Source organism: Nomascus leucogenys, chromosome 5 (assembly GCF_006542625.1).
Source record: "Nomascus leucogenys isolate Asia chromosome 5, Asia_NLE_v1, whole genome shotgun sequence".
NCBI classification, from domain to species: Eukaryota; Metazoa; Chordata; class Mammalia; order Primates; family Hylobatidae; genus Nomascus; species Nomascus leucogenys.
The window spans coordinates 30,482,583-30,505,913 of NC_044385.1; the positions used below are offsets into that span (position 1 = coordinate 30,482,583).

At 38.1% G+C, this 23,331-nt stretch overlaps 1 protein-coding gene across 10 annotated transcripts in view; it reads left to right on the plus strand.

Annotated features, from left to right (window-relative positions):
- The window catches only part of ESRRG (estrogen related receptor gamma), a 594,759-nt gene that overhangs the window by 404,883 nt on the left and 166,545 nt on the right, over nt 1-23,331 (plus strand). For all 10 annotated transcript variants that reach the window (XM_003265099.3, XM_030812870.1, XM_003265098.3 and 7 more), the window contains one exon: nt 8,257-8,672. In XM_003265099.3, the coding sequence (XP_003265147.1) occupies nt 8,270-8,672 (403 nt within the window). In that variant the 5' untranslated portion in view covers nt 8,257-8,269. The remainder of the gene's footprint in view (nt 1-8,256; nt 8,673-23,331) is intronic.

Genomic DNA, 23,331 nt, shown 5'->3' on the forward strand with positions numbered 1-23,331 from the left:
AACTTGTGATAGCATTTGCATTTCCTGTTTCAGTATAGCAGAGAATAGGAAAGGGAAGTTAAGGAAGCCTGAGCTTTCATTGACCTTGATTTGATTTGTGAACTCCATCACTGGAGTGTCTGTGAGTAAAGCATCTATATTCAGTTGTAATTTGTAGAGATCAGTGTGTAGACTTTCTATGAGTTGAATGTCTATTTATTCTTCTGTAGCACGGTGCTGTGGGAAGGTCTTCATTTAGCTGTCAGTCCCCTTGTGTGTCGAGTTCTCTTTGTTGTGCTCCTTGACTGCTTGAAAACAGAATTGTCTGAACACAAGCAAACTTTATTGATCCATATTTCTAGAAGTTTGAAAGACGAGAGATTTGTAGAAGTAGGAGACTATTGCTTTCCCCTAGAAAGCTTACTGCAGAGGAGGTCTGCTCGTGGCATAGTAAATCTCTAACACCGAGTAAATGTTACATTCAGCATATATTGTAAGCTTCATTTTAATGATTTATCTTGGGTACTTTTTTTTTTTTAATTTCATAGAAACCTTTCGTTTTAGTGGTGGTCTCCACCCATTGCCTAGGGCTGTTAGACTCTACCCTGGGCATAGTGACCTGGTCAAGACTGGGACATCTACTACCTAAATGGTTGACTATAGCACACTATTCGAAAGCCCTTCTGTCTTTAGGCTTTTGGTTCACAGAAGAGTAGCTTGTGTAAAGTAAGAAATATTTTCAGGGATCGGAGACAAAATGCTTGTTTTTCCATCTGCTGTGCATCTTTGTTTCTGTCTAGGAGGTTTTCGAGATTCTCTCTTCGGATCCATTGGCGTAATGTAGTTGAGCAGTTGCGAGGATATAGTTAATTAAGCTGCATTAGGGCAAATATACACACTTGTTAAAACACTTAATTTGCCTCAATAATATTGATTACATGGCAGAAGTTTGTTTAAACTAAATGGTATTTCTCCCCCACTGTTACAGTTTTTGAATGCAATCTGTATAATAGCTAATAGCCATCATCAGTTAAATATCATGTTAGTTATAAAGTAATGTCATAAGAATTGATTTGGACTTGGCAGTGGAGGAGAGCTCTCCCTTCAAAGCCGATGTAGATGATTAGCCAGAGTTTTAAGCAGAATCATGGTTCATATAAACTGTGTATATTTTATAGACTTATGGCTGCTCTATATTACATGAGTGCCCATTATATTAAAGAAAAGCTCAGACAGTTAATTATGCAAAACATCATGTATGCAATTACTCGGCATTATTATGCATTTAACAATTTTATTGATTTGTCAGTAGCTCACTTACTGTATTTAGAGCCATAAACAAGAGATGCTCACCCCCAGATTGAAATAGGTCCAAGAAAACAAGCTAAGGATAAATTGCACTACTAAGCGCCTCTGCATCAGATCGAATCCTTAAATACAGAAACTGTCAACAATCATAATGTGCAACACATTGTGATATCACAGGACCATTTCTTTTCCCATTAGTAAAGTTGATCAACCAGGAAGCATACGAAATCACCTGGCAATACAAACTGAAGCAACTGCAGTTTCCTACATCTAAAATAGTCTGGATGACTTAAGGAAATCAGCAGTCACTTCCAGCTTGCACAGCATAGTAAAATGGGATGCTGCTGTGTCCACAGACACTTACACCACATACATACTTACAACACCCCTAGTCCTCATTAGTTTAGTCGATCTTATTAGTGCATTTCTCTTGCCATATTTCTGGGCCTCCGTTGCAAGAAATGAATTGTCTCCATTGCCAAATCCCTTATATTTTGCAAGAGTGAAGACATAGGATTCTATAGGTATCTTTATGTGTCAGATTGAGTGACAAACCATCCTGGTTTACCTGGGTTTAGGGGTATCCAGGACATGGGATTTTACTGCTAAAACCAGGATAGTTGACCAACCTAATAATAGAAAAAAATTAAATGAGAAAGGACCATTGAACTCTACAACCCTAAAAGCAGGTAGGGTTTCAGTGAGATCCTGCTGTTAAGAGTTTGGTCAGTAGGTATGAAATTATAATGCATGGGACACTTTTATTTCAATGATCAGCCAGAAATGAGTTGAAGGTCTTGATTATTTGTACTGAATTTCCTTTTTGCTTGCAGCAGAGAGCCTTTTACAGAGTTGGGAGAGCTTTCAGCTCTGATTTTTCTTTTTAGGGGGCTGCCTCTGTGTCTCCACATTACATAGCTCTATCTCTTGTCAGCAACTCAGGCACCAGCTTTGAGGGCAGCTGTTTTCTTACTCTTGTTCTTCATGGAGTAAGCTAGAGAGAGTCTTTTGAACTAAATGCACAAGTTATTTGTTCAAAGAATCAAGAAGCAGCATTACTAAATCTAAATCATTGTGATCCTGATATACAGAAATCCATTCTATTAGATAGGGCTCAATGTTTATTAAAGGAGGCCTTAAAATTATACAGAAGCATGTGTGCATAAGTTGTCCGTGTGTTTTCATCTTTCTGAGCGTGTGGGTCAGGATTCACAATTCTTCCTTTACAATTAATGATCTCCTTCCGTTAGGTTAACCAGGCAGACCTTAAGATATTTCTTATCAAAAGAAAAAATCCTTTCTCTTCTTTTCCCAACTAAGCCAGTGTACCTTAATGCAATGATGATATGTTAGACCCAGCAGTTGTCAAAGCATCGTATTACTGTGATGCCATAATGACACCCTGTCTCTGTAAAGTAGTCATGTTTTCTCAAATCACACGTTGCACCGTTGATTTCTGACATGACACTTCATTCGGTTGCTTTCCCTTTCTTCAGCATCACCATTCTCTGACAATAGCAGCTGGTGCCCATTTTGTTACTAAGTGATTCACATTTTGCCACTTTACGAGTGCAATTAGTTGAAGCAGGGTGGAAAAAAGCTCATTGTAAAGTAGCGTGCTTGAAGTTGTAACTCAGGCTGCCATGGGAGCTGCTGGGGTCATGGGCTCTGAAGCCTGTACCTCCGGGAGCTGCAACATTAGTCTAGAGGTTTTCTTCTAAAAGCATAACACACACACACACACACACACACACACACGCACACACACACACAATAGACTATTAAGTGCTTTTTATTTTTTAAAACACAAATACTTAAATATTTAATCTGGTAATTTCAGAATGTAGAAAATCAACCAGTCCCCATAGATTCATTTTTGTTTTGAATCAGTAGTGATTAGGTGGTGGGACTTGATAACCTTCTTTTCTGTCCCTGAAATTCTGTGATTCTGATGAATCACACAGAGGAGTTGAGGACTCTTCTTATCTCTGTATTTGTATGTAAACTTGGAGATTTGCTGCATTGTGTCCTTATACAAAAACATTGGAAATAAATTTTTAAAGCATTTGGAATTTATAATGATGATGATTACCTTCCCAGGCCCTTAAGGATGACAAAGAAGAATAGAAAATGTGTTAACTTCTTTAACTGACATTTATTTAGCCTACCAAAGGGTTTATTATTGGTATAGATATAGTAAAAGTTGCAGAAGATATTGCCTTAGTATAACAAATGAGAAGATCTAAGATGATCTGTACACACATTCCTTATGAGAATTTTGTGCACCCATTTTCCCATTTATTTCTCCATTTGTTTTAGGGTGGAAATACAGTAGCAAATGAATTCAAGATCTGTGTAAAATTCACATGATGAAATACAGCTGCTTGTTAAGAACTTGTATTTCGGTGAAAGGGTTAATAATGTATAACCCTATGGAACATTATTGTTATACCAGAGTTTAACAAATACAAGCATTGGCTGAGCTTCAGACCTTCCATCGAAATGCAGACCACTTTGAACATCAGCACATGCATGTGGGAATTCAAACTCCTGACGGTTCATTCACGATCACACTTTACCTGGATGTAGGTAGAATCTCCAAAACCAATTTAGCTTGATAATTACAATAGAAATTGAACATTAACTTACAGATTATCCTTTTTTCCCCCACAGCAGCAACTTTAATTGATTCTTATTCTTTCTTTCTCTCACTCTCTCTATGTGCACACATATACACACCATTAATTAACTTTCAAAAATTATGTCTTTAAATAGTCAAACAACTAAGGCATTTTATTTGGCTGATCATTAGTATCTAACACCAAAGATAATTTTCACCCTTGCTGACCCTAAGCAGGGCTAGGCAACGACTTCCTAGGTTGAAGTATGATCATCAGAATTATTTGATGCTGTATCTCAAACTGTGTTGAAATGCTTTTTAAAGCCCTGAAATTTCAGGTAGGCTGTTAAATTCCTCAAACCTAGTGTCTCATACAGGAAGGGGAACATCACTCACCGGGGCCTGTTGTGGGGTGGGGGGAGCGGGGAGGGATAGCGTTAGGAGATATACCTAATGTAAATGACGAGTTAATGGGTGCAGCACACCAACATGGTACATGTATACATATGTAACAGACTGGCATGTTGTGCACATGTACCCTAAAACTTAGAGTATAATAAAAAAAAAACCTAGTGTCTCATGTAGAAACTAAAGGTTATTCTTGACATTGTTATTTCCCCCTCCAGTTTATTCTCAGGGGGTTCATACAGAGGTTTTGGGAAGGGAGTTAGCTGGTCTTACTCCCTGTTCATCTCACCATTTCTCTTAAAATAATAATAGTAACCACACTAAGGCTTTAAAATAAATATTTCCCACATATTTCGACACATGTTATTTCTATTCATAATTCTTAACTAAATTTAGATTTTTATTAATCCAATGTGACTTAAAATTTCCACATTAACAGCACAATGTGGAATTGGGCTTATTCTCTTTGGCTACAGATAAAGCCATCATTTTGAAAATGGCTCTTTCTGACAAAAAGGTGTTCTTTTGAAATAAAGTCCTATTCACTACATTCCTCTTAGAGTTAATGTGAATTTTAGTGCCTCTAATTTTAGATTGAAGTGAAGTCTAGAATAAAACCCACCAGCTGACAATTGAATTTATAGATAGTTGTGAATATTTCAGGCTTGAATAATAGAGCTGTAGAATTTCAGAGACAGAGAGGCAGAGAATTAAGGCTCGCTGTAGTTTTAGGTTATAATATAATAGTGTCTAGGAAGTGTTCAGTGTAATGAGCTGAGTAGTAATTAGGAGACAACTGTGTTCGTTCAGAGATTCTGTTTAGGCGTCACTGCACACCCTGGGTGGGTGATGCAGTAGGGCAGACCTGCAGCCAGCGCAGTGGCCCCTTCACCCCTTTTCCACTTATGCGTGGGCTGTGGATATAATTGCTGAGAAATAAAAATAGTAGATCTCTGCGTGCCACCTCTACCTTGCTTGCTTGCTTATTTATTAAAATTGAGTAAATAAACACCATTAAAAACTCTGTTGTCTTCAAGACATTTCTGCTCTGGACTTTGGAGTCAGGCCTGAGTTCAGATTCAGGCTGTGCTGCTTCCTAGCTGTATGACCCTCAGCAAATTTGGAAAGGTCTGAGGCTCAGTTTCCTAAAGAGAAATACCTCCCTTATGAAGTTATCTTGGGGATTCAATGAGGTAATATTTGTAAAGTGCTCAGCTCAGTGCCTGGCACATAATAAGCGCTTGATAAATGGCAATTCTGATTTTTATTCTTTCCACTGGGCAAAAGCTATTAGTTAAGGAAACAGTTCGTGGCAGGCCAAAACCACGTACAACCTACAGCACAAATCCAGTTGGTTCACTTTCATGTATGGCTCCAGTGGCCAGACCTTGTTTAGGAGAAGATAGTGCTTCTGTTTCAAGGACCTCTCTGGCAGCTTGTACCTCCTGAATTTCCTTGTTTTATCCAGCCTATTGCCAAGTTATGGACTGAGATTTTGGATGAGACAACTTGCTGGAGAGTCCCTATTTTTCAGGGACTTTAGCAACATGCATTTGACAGATAAATATTTGATGGCTTAGCAAATAACTGATCCGTAAATGGGAGGGCAATTTCTGGCCTTGTTCTTTAAATCAAGAGTTCTGCAAATTTTACAAGTCCATGAGGAAGAGCCTGCAAAAAAGAAAATTGGGGTGAAAGTGACCATGGAAGATACAGGAAAAGAGAGAGAAGAAAGTAAAAATTTTAAAAAGAGCATCTGAAGATGAAGCAGCCCCAAGCAACTCTCCTATGGATGAAAAAAAAAAAAATTCTAAATTAGAAAACAGTGCCTTGTAGGCAGATGGTGAAAGAGTTAATTGTCATAGCTGTGGGAAATTCAGTGCTGGAGAGAGGAAAGGGGAGCAAGCATGGTTTAGTACCCTAATAACTTCTAACTCTAGTCTAAGATCATAATGTATGTGCACGCAGTCCAGTAATTATAAGGTAATAAGTGAAGTGGTGGTGTAAGTGCTCTAAATTAAAAGGAATTCACAGGGCTGCTGTAAGTCAGTGCCGACCCGCTTTCTTTCAAACGTTGACTTGAGGAAAGTGCTTACCCCAGAGTGCTAAGGAGACAAGGAGAGCGATCTATTAATTACAACGTTCATTAACAGTGACGGGTACAAGGCAGCAGATGCAGAAGAGAGAGGATGCCGTAGTTCAGGCTGGTGAGGGGGATATTTTTTTCTTTCGCTAGTTCTTGAGGAAAGGACAACACAAGTGGGTGGGCGAAAATACGAAGATATTTTGGTGGCTTTCTCCCTCCTATTTGCTTTCTTCACATCCTGATACTGCTTGACTTTAGAAAGCTGTGCAAGATTTTTCAAAGTGAATTATCTTTGGTAAGAGGAAAATCTTGCCTCAACACTTTGCTCCTGAGACCGCCTTCTTGGAACAGTTAAGTGAAACTTCCTGCCAGAAAAGTTCCATATTTTTCTTCATTTTAAAGTAACAGAACAATGGAGGACCTGGAGGAGGGCATGAAATTTGTGCAATGATCAAATATTAGATTTATAGTGAAAGAGATAATTGCATCCCTTTGGTTATCCTGTGACAAGTCCCCCAAATTCTAGTGAATGACCATTACCCAGAGGGATTCCCATAAATCAACTTTACACTGGGAGGCAATTACCTAAGTCCCTTTCTTGACTGTCACTTCTTCTTTCTATAGTGGGCTCTCAGAAACTTCTTAGACATTTTGCTAAACGAGGTTTTGCACAATGGCTAAATGAAAAGAAAATAGGACCAATTATATTTTTTCATCTAATTACCTTTCCAGAAATTCGTTCGCTTGTGAGACCAACAAAGAAAAAGGGATGAAGTGTTTCTTCTAGATAAGAGAAACAGTGTGTCAGATTAGATGCTTCATCATTTTTCCTTTTAGGAGGTATAATGTTAAATGACAAAAAGAAGTGGGGAAAAGACCATCACAAATATATATTTTTAGGACAAAATATGCTACATTTCTACTTTACTGAATATAAATATAACATCAGATTTTATAACATCAGATAATATAAATATAATATCAGATTTGTGGACTTACAGGTATACTGAAGGCTCAAATGGCTTTTACTGATTAATCTCTTAAATAATGGCAAATCACACACAAGAAACATATGCACGTATTTACTAATCAATGTTGGTGATCAGTCACTAAGTTTTGCAGGCTCTGGGAAATAATCTTTAAATATTGGCTGGAATTTTATACTTGATGTCTTTCTATATTGCCAAATGGCTATGAAATAGAGCAATTTAAATAAAGAAACAAAGTGATTGAGGATATATTCCCTATGTGTTTTAGTCAGATCAATGAAAGACACGGTTATGCTTATGGAAGCGTGCTGACAAACAGTAATTACAGAGCTGAGGATCATCTGTTCAGTCTTGAAAATAAAAGTTTTATTCTGCTCATAATAAAATGATTGCAGCATCAGAATGAGGAGGGAAAGGTAGAGTGAGGATAAATACAATTTTAGAAATGGTATAGACTTTGCAAATCACCACCTCTTCCATTGATAAATTTAGAATCTAGAGTTGATTTAGATATTGACACTGGTTCTCCAAGAGAAAGGTAAAATAAAAGCAATTGGACTCTTTAGAGCTTTTGTTTATGGCCTGTCTGGGCCCTTTGTTGTAACCCTGTCATGCCCTTATGCTGATTACCTTCTTGTAGAACAAGAAGTATTGACTAGAGAATGAATGATGTGTAGTCCCTAGCCCTTAGGAAACACTCTCAAAGAGCAATGTCTTTAACATATGAATTCTGTTTTTTTCCTCCTTTTACCTTTCCCTTTCTCTTTCTCTATTTTTTCACCATCTCTTTTGTTTCTACCTCTTTTGGTCTCTGTGTTTGACACTCTCTCCTCTTTCTTTCTCTGTTTGTATCTCCTCAATCTCAGGCTTCTCTGCAGAATGTCAAACAAAGATCGACACATTGATTCCAGCTGTTCGTCCTTCATCAAGACGGAACCTTCCAGCCCGGCCTCCCTGACGGACAGCGTCAACCACCACAGCCCCGGTGGCTCGTCAGACGCCAGTGGGAGCTACAGTTCAACCATGAATGGCCATCAGAACGGACTTGACTCGCCACCTCTCTACCCTTCTGCTCCTATCCTGGGAGGTAGTGGGCCTGTCAGGAAACTGTATGATGACTGCTCCAGCACCATTGTTGAAGATCCCCAGACCAAGTGTGAATACATGCTCAACTCGATGCCCAAGAGACTGTGTTTAGTGTGTGGTGACATCGCTTCTGGGTACCACTATGGGGTAGCGTCATGTGAAGCCTGCAAGGCATTCTTCAAGAGGACAATTCAAGGTTAGTGTCGGACCTGGGAATACTCTCCCCACTTCCAACCTCACATGATGGGTTTTTGGTTTTCCTTATTCTTATTCTCGTAAGTCAAGCACCATAGTTTTAATTCTCTCTTGAGTAGAAAATAGAAATAGATTACAATTGATAGTGGAAGATTTATAGAATAAAATCCCCCCAGATATACTCCATATCTATTAATTTTCCTCTTACTGTTAAGCTTTAATGGTGCAAGGATAATAAACTTTGGGTAGAGTTTATAAGAGCGTAGTTATTATTAGAGCAATGTGGGTCTATATAGCAACTGTACAAATGCACATTGGACTAACAGTGTTTTTGACCCCTTTGGATCTTCTTACAGATGCATGGAAATAATAAACACTTTAGACCAGTGATTTCCAAACTTGAGTGTGCATTAAAATCATCTGGAAATCTTGTTAAAATGTAGATTCCTGGGTCCTACCTCCAGAATTTCTGATTCATTAGATCTGGGGTGGGGGCCTGCCTGAGATTGTAGATTTTTAACAAATTTTCAGGTAATGCTGATGATGCTGCCAGTCCAGGGACCAATTTTAAGAATCACTGCTCTAGACAAATTTAATTACCTACTCATCTTTCTTTTTTCCTTATGGTTGGATATACTTTTTCTAACTTTTAAACGAATTTGTATAAAAAAACTTCCAAATTATACCAATAAAATGTCATTGAATGATAAAATATACCTCCAACATATATAAGTGATATATACCCCAAACTTCATAGATTTCAGATTTATAAATAACATTATTTCCCCCATACAGTGTAGAAAAATACGACTGAAATTTGTTTATGCCCTTTTAAACTGGTAATCTACAGATCTAGAATTCAGTTCATGAAAAAGCTATAGATGTATATTCTGGCAAAAAAATAGATTTCACGTTTTTAGGTCTCTTGTAATTCACTTTTGAAGAAAATAGGGGAAGAAAAAAATATATTTTGAGGATCCACAGCACACCAATGGTTCTCCTCAGTGGTTTACAAAATGTGTCTTCCTAACAACCAGTTATGGACACAAAGTCTATCTTCCCACATATCAGTGGTTCTCAAGCTTGCCAGCTCATTGGAATCAGTGGAAGACTTAAAAAAACATGCTGATGTCAGGGCTCATGTCCCCAAATGCTGAATTAATTGGTCTTGGGTACAGCCAGGGAAAGGGGGTTTTTGAAAGCTTCCTAGGTGATGCTTAATGTAAAGGCAAAGTTGAGAAACACTGCAGTATACTGTGTTGTATTATTTGCCAACAGTTCTCAAAGTGCAGTGGCTGTACCAGCAGTACCAGCATCATCTGGGAAAATGTAAGAAATGCAAGTTTCCAGGCCCCATCCTGTATTAACTCAAACAGAATCTCTGAGGATGGGCCTAGCAATCTGCATTTTACCAACCTTCTGGGTAATCCTGATGCTAATTCAAATTTAGACCCACTGCTCTAGACCATGCTACTGCTGATTCACCACTGACCACAGACCATCATCATCTAATGGCCCCTTGCTGGACAGAACTGAAATCAATTTATTTGGAGCCTTCATAATTTTGTGACATACTAGTTTTCAAAGTACAAAAGAAGTAATGTTTGTTAAGTGCTAATCCTTTTAAATATGTTCACAAAACATGATTCTGAAACCCTTTATGTGTACATAGAGCAGTCTCCCACCTTCTCCCTTTTTTTTTCTTTTTGAGGCAGATTTTTACTCTTGTGGCCCAGGCTAGAGTGCAATGGCATGATCTGGGCTCACTGCAACGTCCATCTCCTGGGTTCAAGTGATTCTCTTGCCTCAGCTTCCCAAGTAGCTGGGATTACAGGCATGCACCAACACGCCCCGCTAATTTTGTATTTTTAGCAGAGACAAGGTTTCACCACATTGGCCATGCTGGTCTCAAACTCCTGACCTCACGTGATCCACCCGCCTCAGCCTCCCTAAGTGCTGGGATTACAGGCATGAGCCACTGTGCCCAGCCCACCTTCCTTTTTAAGAGCATCTGGAAATCCAACTCTTCTCCATCAGTTGCACTGAATATTTTAGTGACAATCCTTACTTTTACTGGCTCTCCCTTGCTTTTTTGTTGTCTGTTACATAACTTTCTTGATCTGTGGCTGATGAGAACACAATCAAAATGTTTACTTAGTCAGGTGCAGTGGCTCATGCCTGTAATCCCACCACTTTGGGAGGCTGAGGCTGGGGGATCCCTTAAGGCCAAAAGTTCAAGAGATTAATCTGGGCTACAAAGTGAGAACCCTATCTCTGTAAAAAATTTACAAATCAGTTGAGCATGGTGGCTTGCGCCTGTATTCCTGGCTACTGGAAAGGTTGAGGCAGAAGGATTGCTTGAGCCCAGGAATTGGAGGTTGCATTGAGCCATGACTGCACTCCAGCCTGGGGTGACAGAGCTAGACACAGTCTCAAAAAAAAAAAAAAAAAAAAAAAAAAAAAAAAAAAAAAAAAAAAAAAACAAAACAAAACAAAAAAAACAGGTTTACCCAAAGCACAATTTCTCAAGACATCATACTCTTACATAGTAGATGAGATACTTAATCCTAATCTTTTCATAGCCTTTCATAGTTTTAAATGAAGACCACAAAGCCAAGTTAGTATGCAGTACATATGAATGTCCTAAATATCTTCATAGCTGTATCTTCATAATTTCTGGCTCATGGTTGCTATATTTATTGATATTTTCTTACAAAAATCTTTCATTTACTGGATTTTTATTTTCTTTATCCTCATCTATAAACTGAAGGCATTAACCTCAGGATACTTAAGTTTAAAATGAAATATAAAATCACATGGAAAGCAAGTAAGCTAAAAACAATGGTGGTCTGTGCACAAGGCTTTTCATCACTTCTGGGCATTTGAGAAATCTCTTCAGTCTATTTGGTAACACTATGAAACTTGAGAATGAAAGCACACCTCAAATCTTTGGGTGTTTACCAGCCATTGTTCCACAGTGTTGTAATCCTTATGGTTACAAAGTATATAAAATTCAAACCGTTATTAATTTGATTTTGTTAACTCAGTTTACACAGCTCTGAATCTTAACTACACAAAGATAAGCAAATATTTTGGGATAAATTCATGAGCACTGAGTGCGCTGATGTAAGCAAGAGGTTCTCAATGTGAAAACCACTCCCATTTATTCAACAAATATTTACTGAGAACCTGTGATTCAGACAGCAGGCTGGTTGGAGTGTCCTCTTATCCACATTTTATTAAAGCTTTGTTCCCAAAGGTTGTGGATTGAGATGAATTCCTCTAACAAATGTCTCCTGCCTTGAGGAAATACCAATTTTTAGGGTTGAGGGGATTAAACCCTCGAGTCTTTGGTATGTTTTGTAAAGATAGAATAACAGTGTGAAACAATTTCCTGATACATGTCTCAAAACATTTTATAGGTTAGACATTAATAGCTCTGCAATAGTTATTTACTGAGCAATAATTAGAATACAGCAATTGGAATTCTATGCATGAGTATTCTTTAGGATGCTGAAATGCTACCAAAAGCTTAACAGAGCAAGGCGCAGGGTGATTCTTGGCATTGATGTATGTGCTCAGTTTTACCCCATATTGGAGAGAGCAAGTTTCAAGGATTTTGAGCAGGAGACAGAGATGTCACTGTCCAGATTAGCACTCTGGACTTGCCCACCTGGCTGTGCTTGTAGCTGGCAGCTGCGCAGCACTTGGTGAGGCTACCCTGCTAGCTACATCATCAGGCATCACACTGTGGTGCTCACTTAGCCCCAAAAAGGCAGTGAGGCAAATAAAGGGATTAAATTGTGAAAGTATAATGTAATAATTAGAGCGGTAATTGTAAGGAAGATTGGAACGGCCCCTCCTTTCTGTGGCCAAATACAGTAGTGATAGCTGTTGAACTCCAAAGATGTTGAGTGTGGCCCAGACTCATATTCCAATGCTGAAGCTGCCTTAGAGTTCATTCTCATGCCTTCAGAAAGCATTGCAGCCAAACCACCCTTAACAGATTGTAGTCTCTCCCTCCTCTCCGTTAAAGCTCTCCAAGGAAAAAGAAGAGATTATGTAACTCCCCTTGACAACAAGCCTTTCTAGACTAGAGGCCCAGTGGACAGGCCGTTACACAAATGTGACTCCTGCCTCACCAGGGCCTGGTTCTACTCTCATTGACTTAAAGGACATGTGCATCCATAGGCGTTTTCATATACGCCATCATCTGTTAAGATCTTTCCTTTTTAATGTATCTTCTTATTATTTTTGAGACAGGGTCTCACTGTGTTGCCCAGGCTGTTGTACAGCGATGTGATCTTAGCTCACTGCCTGTTGTACAGTAATGTGATCTTGGCTCACTGCAGCCTCGACCTCCCGGGCTCAAGTGATCCCTCCCCCTCAGCCTCCCAAATAGCTGGACAACAGGCATGCACTACCATGCCTACCTAATTTTTCACTCTTTTGTAGAGATAGGATCTCCCTATGTTGCCCAGGCTGGTCTCAAACTCCTGTCCTCAAATGATCCTCCTGCCTCAGCTTCCCAAAGTGCTGGGATTACAGGCACGAGCCATCTTATTTCTTATTTTAACAATTTATTTTTAGGATTGGTTATTGAGTGTGTAATAAATATATAAGTTTAAAAAGTTGGGAAAATACTTCTTAAACTTGGAACCAAAAGAACATATATCCAGAGCATATCTTGAGAAAAGTAATACAAATTGTTCTTTTCAGAGCTGAATGTGCTATTTCTGTTGTGAAAGACAATTAATCATGGATTTCAATGAAAGGTAAATAGAAAGGAATATTTTACTTATTGACTATTTTCAAGTTATCATTGAAAAACTATTGAATTAGGTCAGCATTTAATTGGGTAGAAGCCAACGTTTTGCTGTTTTGTTTTTGTTTTTGGCCGACCAAAATACTTTTTACAAAACTTTGACAGCTCTACTCTGTCATCCAATAGGGTTACAGTGGCAGTAGTGATTTCATGTCATTTTCTAGGCATAGTAATTTTGGGAATGTGATATTGTTATTCTTCTAATTTTTTTCCAATTCCAATTTTGGCCTTAATTCATAAATGAATGGAGCCTGCCTTCTTGCCTGCCTGCCTGCCTGCCTGCCTGCCTGCCTTCCTTCCTTCCTTCCTTCCTTCCTTTTCTTTTCTTTTTTTTTTTTTTGGAACTTCTCATTAAGAGTTTCCCCTAAACTTTTGATAAGGAGGCAAGAGAAGGAAAACATCCTTATACCCAAGTAGGTCAATACATATTTCGTTATTTAATAGACAAAACACTAGCTCATATAATAAGGAAAATAATTTTATAAATAGTTTTCTTTTTGTGTAGATAATATAGCCATTCTAACTGCTCATTACAGTGCTAAAGTATTCTTCTTTCCCCCACATTTAAAAAGTGGGAAATTGTGTATTTAAAAATATGAGATTTTAAAAAGATGTTCATTGTAGCATGGGTTTTGGATTTATATAAAGCCAGGCCCAAGTCTCAGCCACTTACCAGCTGTGAGATCTTAACCCCTCTTTTCCTCTGTTTCCCAAGTGATGAGGGTTACATGAGACAATGAATATCGAAGTACTTGACCCATAGTAAATGTACAATAAATTATTAACTTTGGTTGATATTGGGAATATGACTGGGATACCCAGACACTGGATAGTTCATGTAATCTAGCACAGAGTTATCCTTGATGCTAAACTAGAAGGACAGGTATGTCACCTTCCTGAGCTCACAGCTGTCTCCACCCTTTAGCTATGATCGTAAACCCTCTCTCCTGTAGCCATTTCTCACTGATGGTGCCTTTATATGATTGGAGGCATTTAGGTGAACTGTCTGGAAATTTGTTTAGTTTTATTTAGCTTATGGTGCTCAATTAACTTTATTTCCCTGTGAATATGGATGGGAAACTGCATACATCAAAAAGCAAGCCTGAATTTTGGAACTTGCATAAAACATAAAATTCCCAGTTAAGCTTCACATGTGAAATTTAGGTGCTGAAGTAGTAGCATATCTTCCCTGCGTGAGGTGTGGGAGTGACCTTTATGGAACTAAGTCCACTGTGAACGCTGTGGGACCTAGGACAAGAGTACAGCAAACACCCAAATACTGCATAGTATATGTAAATATGTTTAAGTTATAAATCAAGATACCAAATCACTAAGTGAAATTTGTTCTAGTCTCTTATTTGACCAACTATACCTTCATAATGGTCTGGGAGACTGACTTTTTATTGGTCAGTCTTTGACTCCAAGGAGCAGTTTTGTGTCAGTGAGAGGCAGTGCAAGGAGAGCTGGTTCATAGCCTGCAGCCCATCCCCTTTCTCACTCCTCTATCTACCAATCTTGTACATAGTGTGGACACCCTTGCCCACATGTCTAAGGCCCAGTGACCCCTTCCAAACAGCTGTTCCTTGACCACGCACAGGTCTAATGTGCACACCAGAAAGGCAGTTTAGTCCAGTCTAGCTTCCAGAGAACAGACCCAGGAGAGAGTCCCGCTCAGGCCCTGGCACTTCCATGAGCTTGTGGTGATCTAGCCAGGGAGTTTGAGGGTCCCAGATACTCAGGATCATGGGGTACACAGGGGATGGCTCCAGGTGGGCTTTGTTCCCTTCACACTTTGAATGGGATCCTTGTACTACGTATACCTTCTAAAGCCCACGGCCTTCAGGCAAGGGCTTTTCTTGTCTGAGGTTAAGGTGGCATTAATGTGAGCCTAAATCTCACCTTAAACATAGGGCATTAAGATTAGTCATTTTCCTGCAAGCCATATGCTAAAGGCACGCGGGCATAGCCCTTGGATCTGAAGTGACCAACTGCTTTCCTGCACTGTGAATTGTATGACTCCTTCCTGAAGCAGGCAGTATAGTCCTAGAGGATCTTTTCTGGTGTTGCATTTCTTTTGCCATCATGTGCTATTTCAGTCTTAGAATGTTTTCAGCCATAGAGAAAATAAGAACTTACAAACTGAGTGTACATGATATGAACCTTCCAAAGGAAACTGATAAAATGTATTTAACCCAAATAGTGTCTAGAGAAAATAACTGCCTCAGTTTATAGTAATTGGTAGCTTTAAAACTCAAATATGTTATAAAATTGAAATCCAAAATAATATGGAAATGTTTAAATTGACTTGACGAATCACAGTGATTATCAGTTTGAATGCAGTGTTAAATTAAATATGGAAGTAATATTTTCCAAAGAAATGCTGTCTATAATTCATTGCTTTAACTTTTTTTTTTGTGACAGTCTCTTTCTGTTACCCAGGCTGAAGTGCAGTGGTGCCACCTTGGCTCAATGCAATGTCCGCCTCCTGGGTTCAAGTGATTCTCCTGCCTCAGCTTCCCAAGTAGCTGGGATTACAGGCATACACCAGCAAGCCTGGCTAATTTTTGTATTTTTAGTAGAGACAGAGTTTCACTATGTTGGCCAGGCTGGTCTCAAACTTCTGACCTCAAGTGATCTGCCCACCTTGGCCTCCCAAAGTGCTGGGATTACAGGCATGAGCCACTGCGCCCAGCCTGCTTTAACTCTTAACTTGCTTTTGTTATAAGTTTGACTTTTCCACTTCTTCTTGCATTTGATGCCAATTATGTCTGAGATTTTGAAATGCATTAATGTTGCCAAATTATAAATAACAAATATCATTCTACTCTTGCTATTTTAATTGCTAGGTTCAGTGTTTATTTTAATAGTAAAAGTTAGTACTGCAGATTTTCTTTTTTGGTGAAGATGTACTGTTTGAATGGGTGTCCTAAAACAGCATAGTTTAGTTTTTCTTCTGGTTTTGACTTACTGGAACCACTTCTTGGGACAAATGACTAATGATTCCTTTTCCATGGTTTGTTCTAACTTGGGGAGTCACCTAAATTATACTTTTGAGGTTGTCAAAGAGCTACTGGTCAGCAGGCATTTTAAAGAGACAGATAATAAATTAGATAGTTTAAATATCTTAGGTTATCACATATCTTAGGATCTGTGGGCCACATGCCTTCTTTGTTCCATACTCTTTGTTTTGTTTTTTTAAGCTGTTTAAAAATATAAAAAAACACTCTGAGCTTAAGGGCATTCAAAAACAAGCCCAGACCTGGATTTGACCTGCTGGTCATAGTTTGGGTAACTTCTAAATCGAAATACTCTATTTATCTTCCTTGTAGGCAACATTGATGAACAAGATTTTTATGCCAAAGGATTTCCTAGGCAGTTTTGTGTACATATCATTTATAAAATTGAAACCCAATCTCTATCATGATGTTTTTTTTAGTCTATTATTTCCCTTTTTCAGAATATTTTTACTTCTTCAGAATTTTCTAGTCTCTTTTCTCTGTTCGGATATTTCAAGCCTGTTTGAACTACACATCTGTGAGCACTATGATATATACACGTGAATATATGTGTGTGAGTGTGTGTGTGTGTATGTGTGTTGGCTAGCTAATTAGAAAACAGAATAAATGTAAATTAAGACAAAGTAACAGAGTGGCTGATGAAAAAAGATCTTTGGGTTGTGCAAAATCAGAGTGATTATTTTCAGAGATTTTATTTCATGGTTGATCTTTGATCAAGGAAAGAAAAATAGAATAAAATGTAATGATCCTCACTAGATTTTTGTCCTTCAAATATTAGAAACTCCAGTTTGCAGGAAACAGAATCTCTGGTGTCATTTACATGTTTATTAAACACATAGCATTACACTACTGTATTTTGAAAGTCATTTAAAATAGGCACATCATTTTAGCTTTGATTTGTAGGGTGTATTTTCCTGTTGGGTGACACTACATAAGAGCCTATTCCATGTAAGGGGTATATGCCAATTGGCATTCAGGATGGACACAAATTTGCAACAAAACTTTTAATGCCCAACTATGGCTCACGTTATATTAGGCAAACAAAATTAACTTTCCTAGCAATGTATTTGCAAAAGGGTAACCTTCTTTCCTACTGTCTCTGTTACTTCACAGTGATTTGGAAGAAGTGATAGTATGTGTTTCATATTCCTCTGCTGATATTAAATATTTATTTATTTATTTATTTTTTGAGACGGAGTCTCGCTCTGTCACCCAGGCTGGAGGGCAATGGGGTGATCTTGGCTCACTGCAACCTCCACCTCCTGGATTCAAGTGATTCTCGTGCCTCAGCCTCCTGAGTAGCTGGGATTACAGGCACGCACCACCATGCCTGGCTAAGTTTTGTACTTTTAGTAGAGACAGGGTTTCACCATGTTTGCCAAGCTGGTCTCACACTGCTGACCTCAGGTGCTCCACCCGCCTTGGTCTCCCGATGTGCTGGGATTAGAGGCGTGAGCCACTGCACCCGGCCTAAACTTAGTTCTATCTTTATATTTTAGCAGAACTTATAATATATCTGTTACATAAGCCCATATTTTGTGGCTTCTACTGTGTGATATGGCCTATGTTAGAATCCAAAAAAACACGGATGTAATTCTGGAATAAATTATCTTTACATACGCATACTTAATCAGAGCCTGTACTCTTATTTTTCCTTTAATAAAACCCTCTGCACTCAGAAAATAAAATCAATTCCCCATAGATCTCCTGAGCTAGTGTCCTCAGATAGAGGAGCATGGATGGAAAGCTGCCCTTCAGGTGCTGACTGTGGGTGCAGCTGGCATAAGACCTGGTGCCTCTCTGGTTCCAGTGTGGGAGCATCCCCTATCCTGACCCATCTGTGTTACTCAAACGTACCTGTTCCAGATTCAATCATTCTCTTATGGAAAAGAAGCCCTTGCATTGCCATTTCTTCCAGTGATTTCTTTTGAGGAGAGGGGAGTTCTCTTAACCTGTCCCAAAGTACGACCTGTTAAGTCTCTGAGCTCTCCTAGCAAGTAACTGTTGAGAAGGAAGTTTGTGTCTTTTTATGTTCCAGTCTAAGGGAATTCACAGATCACTTCCAATTGATTCTTATAAAAATGCCGTTGACTTTTCTGCCTTTTGCAAGGTGGAATTTTACATTTGTGAGTGGACTTTCAGGAAGCGGGTGTGGCTGACTCTTTGCCTACAGATCACTGGACTTTCCCCAGAGGACATGCCATCCCTAATCTCTATTATCTGATGACTATTTGTTTTGATGAAGGTACTGGAGGCAGTTCTTTGATTACAAGATAAACTCCCAAACAAAGACATCAGTGCCTTTCTTAGCACTCTAAGAGCTTTCCTTCATTCCTCCTTGTGCTCGCTTAACCCAGAACCAAGTCATGACAAATAAGGCTGCTTCAGACCCTGCTAGAATAGCCTCAGTCTACTGAACAACATGTTAAATGCTTGAGAGCAAAACAATAGGAATGATACTTTGTGCTTTATATTTTTCAAAATGCATGTTTTTGTACATATGTTCAAATAATTATACAATAAAAGCCATTCCTCCAGTAAACTCAAAATTGGTTATGGCTAAAGCCAGGTAGGGTATATTAGAATGTTCACTCTAAATGTAGGAAATAAAACAAAAATGAATGATGAGAGTTGTGTTGTCAGAAGTTCCTATTGATGTAGGTCACTTCTGCTTGGTGACCAGTTGTGGGGGAATATGACTCAATATGATTTGCTAAATCCATAAGAAAGGGAACATCAGTTCTTGTTAAAAGTCAAACTATAGAAGCTGTTAGGCAACTCGTGAGGTATGGCTGGGTGGGGTTCAGAATTTTGACATGAGTGAAAGTCATGGGTCAGGATTTTATTTTCTTTTTTTGGTAAAGCCCAGGGCAGTGATGTGTTTTCCTGATATACTGCTAGAAAAACTTAGACAATTTCTTAGAAGTTATAAAACACATTAACACACTCAAGTTATAAACCACATGAATTCACTTTCTTTTAAAGTTGCTGATAATGAGACTTCAGTGATGTAACGGCCTAGTCATTAGAGCTCATTTATACAATTTAAAAAGTTTCACATAAGCTCAAAATTAGGTACAGGGTGCTGGTGTAGTATTTTAGCTTTTATAATTAAAAGCTAATCTGTTTGTATTGAAAAGAAATGACATTTAAACTTAAAAAATGATTGTGGTAAGAAACATAAAATTTACCATCTTAACCTTTTTTTAATGTATAGTACATTAGTGTTAACTATATGCGCATGGTTGTGCAATAGCTCACGAGTCTTTAGTATTTCATCATGCCAGATGTAACCTCTGCACTCATGAAACAACTCCTCATTTCTCCCTACCCCGAGTCCCTGCTAGCCACCATTCTTCTTTCTGTTTCTGTGAGTTTGTCTGCTCTAGATATCTCATATAAGTGGAATCATGCAGTCTGTCTTTTTGTCACTGGCTTATTTCACTTAGCGTAATATCATCAAAGTTCATTCATGTCACTGTGCATGACAGAATTTCTTTTTAAAAACAGAATAATACAGGAGTCCCCCATTATCTGCAGGGGATGTGTACCAAGACCCCCAGAGGATACCTGAAACCATAGATAAGATAGGACTGAACCCTATAGAGACGAGGATTTTTTTTTCTATACATACATATCTATGATAAAGTTTAATTTATAGATTAGGCCCAGTAAGAGATTAACGAAAGTAACTAATACTAAAATAGGATAATTATAACAATATACAATACTAAAAGTTATGTGAATGTGGTCTCTCTCTCTCTCTCTCAAAATATTTTACTGTACTGTACCTTGGGTAATTGAAACTGCCGAAAGGGAAATCACAAATAAGAGAGGACTACTACATTCCACTGTATGGATAGACCACATTTTCTTTGTGCTTTCCTCTCTTGGCTGACATTTAGGTTGCTTCCATTTCTTGGCTATTTGTAAATAATACTGCAGTGAACATGGGTGTACAAATACTTGTTCGAGATCCTATTTTTAATTCTTTTGGATGTATGCATACACCAAGAAGTGAAATTACTGGATCACATGGTAATTCTATTTATAATTCTTAGAAGAACTCCCGTACTGTTTTCTAGAGCGGCAGTACCATGTTATATTACCACCAACAGAGCACAAGGGTTCTAATTTCTTCATATTCTTTTCAGTGCTTGTTATTTTCTGTTTTTTTTTTTCTTCAGTAGCGACCATCCTAATGGGTGGGAGGTCAATGTTTAAATATTTTTGAGAGTTTTATATATATACCAAATTTATATATACACTAAAGTTCCAATCTTTTATCACCTTAGGCTTATCCGTAAGTAATTTTATATATATGGATAATGTACATAGTTGTTTTAAGGTTCCTGAGCTTAATGCAATGCCTTTAGATGAAGAATTTGTTAACCAATAATACTAATAGTAATAATAAATATATTAGTTTAATTTATAATAATAATGAATATATTTGATTTTGGAAAGTGCCACACATTGTTCTATGTGCTTTACATTAATTATCTTATTTCTTTACTCATCCCAATGAAGTAGGCAGTCCTATCATGATTATATTATCTTCTTTTATAGATGTGGAACCTGTGGCACAAAGAAGTAATTGCCCAAAGAACAACTGGGTCCCCGAAATCTTGAACCCAGAGCCTGTCCTCTTAACCCCTTCATTACACTGCCTTGTATATTTTAAAAGCTTTTAAAAGATTGAATGATTATAGATTGTATTTTTCTTGAGAGAATTTTAATCCATGGGCAAAACTGTTTAAGTTATTAAAATAAAAATGAGGAATTAAGAATATGCCAAATGTTATGATTAGATAATATTCAAGGTTTTTAGAAAGGAGACAGTAAGAACTAAGTCTTAAAAATACCTAAACGTTTTGTAATTCATTTTTAGAAATCCCTTAAATGTGAAGCTTGAGAGCACAACTCTTCAGTGCCTCCACCATTTCCATTTCCTGGGTCAGTTCTCTGGATTTTTATCACCTGACATGCATTTCTCCACCCAATTTTTGTTTGTTAGTCTTGGACTGATCCTAAAAATCTGTCTCCACTGATGACACTTATGTATTCTTTAATTATTTCTTTTAGGAAGAAAGAGGCTTATTTCTCTCCTGTTTTGATGTGAGAATAATTGTCCATTTGCGTAAACTTTGTGACCACTCCAGAAGGCAGCTCAGAATCAATCCCTTTTTGTTGTTGTTGTTGTTGGTCTTGGTCTCTTTTTTTGTTTCTCTTATGATGAATGATAGTTAGAAAGAGAAAAATATTTTTAATCTATTTTTAACAAAAAGTTGCTATATTATTTTGAATGAAATCTCATTTTATCTTGGTTTGAGCAGACTTAAAAAAAAGGGCATCTCTGATAATACTAGAAAGAATACTACTGAGAGATTATTTAGTTCAAGGACATCTTTGTTAATTTAGAATGTAGAGCTGAAAATCTGAATGTACCTTTAGAATGAATCTGAATACATATCCCAAATCTACATTTTGATATCCATTTTCTTTTCCGTGCGTACTATTTACAGTTTCCACTTGAGGACGATCAGAGATAAACACAAAAATCTTCAAAGGAAGGAATGTAGCCCAATATGTTGTCCTCAAGTGCACCTTTTTTTCCCCGCTTTTGCCTCCAGAGCATCTTCACTACTCCCAAAGTACATCCTGCTTTTGGAAAAACCTCACCGTGCCCCAGAACTTTCGCTTATGTTTTATATGGAGAACAATCTCAAATTTTGTAATACTTAAAGCAAAAGTTTTCCAACTCATTCTTCCATTTGTTCTTCTCAGTTATTATCAATTTATAAAGATTTCTTTAAAAAGTTTCTGTGCCTAACTTGGGGGAAACTACCTTACAGAGTCGTGAGCAAGAAAGGAAATCATGGATAATAGACTGTAAAGTATTTTTGTCATTGCAGCCTTTTGTCCATATGGTTTAGACAAGAGATGGCTAAACCAAGGCCTGCGGGCCAAATCCATTTTGCTAAAGAAAGTTTTATTGGAACATAGCCACACCTATTCTAGTATAGTCTGTGGCTGCTTTTGTGCTATAGCAGCTGAGTTAAGGAGTCACAGCAGAGACTGAATGACCCGCAAAGACAAAAATATGTACAATCTGGCCCTTTCAAAAAAGCTTGCCAACCAAACCCCTGCTCTTCTGTGGAAGACTTAGCGTTAAACAAATATCCCACAGTGGAGGAGGCATTTTTATCCTATGTCCCTTGGACAATCATCAAACAGGAACCCCCTGACTCTCCCTGCTAAGTTTTCCCCTATACTTTTCTTTCTTACTCTTCGTAGGGAGATGCGAGGCACTTATCTGAAATCCCTAACTTAGCAGACAGTTCAGGTATACAGATTTTATTTTAAACTTCAGGTACAGACTACATTTGGTACTACGCTTCAGGTACAGACTACCAGGAGCTTCTATTGTTTTCTGGACTTTCCTCGTCTTTCTCTCAATCCAGCCAGCAGCCCTGTCTGAGTTCCCTGACCCTTGGGGTAATTACTGTTTTTTGAATGTTTTACCTTCTTTTATGACCGAGTCCATCTTTGGTTTGTTTGTTTGCTTTTGCTTCTCACAAAGTGCCTTTTGACTCAGACATCAGTTCTTTGTCTTCTGGCTGACAAGCGCAAGGCCAGAAGAAATTCTCTAGCTAGCACTTCCTTACTTCTGTGCTGAGAACCAGCACCTGGGCACTTCTTGAGTCCCTCTTAGCTCTTTCTCCTGCATTCCTTCCCTGAGTACAGTAATGATGCTGTAATTATTGCTAATATTATAATCAATACTAACTCCCTGTCAGGAACTCTGCTAAGCATCT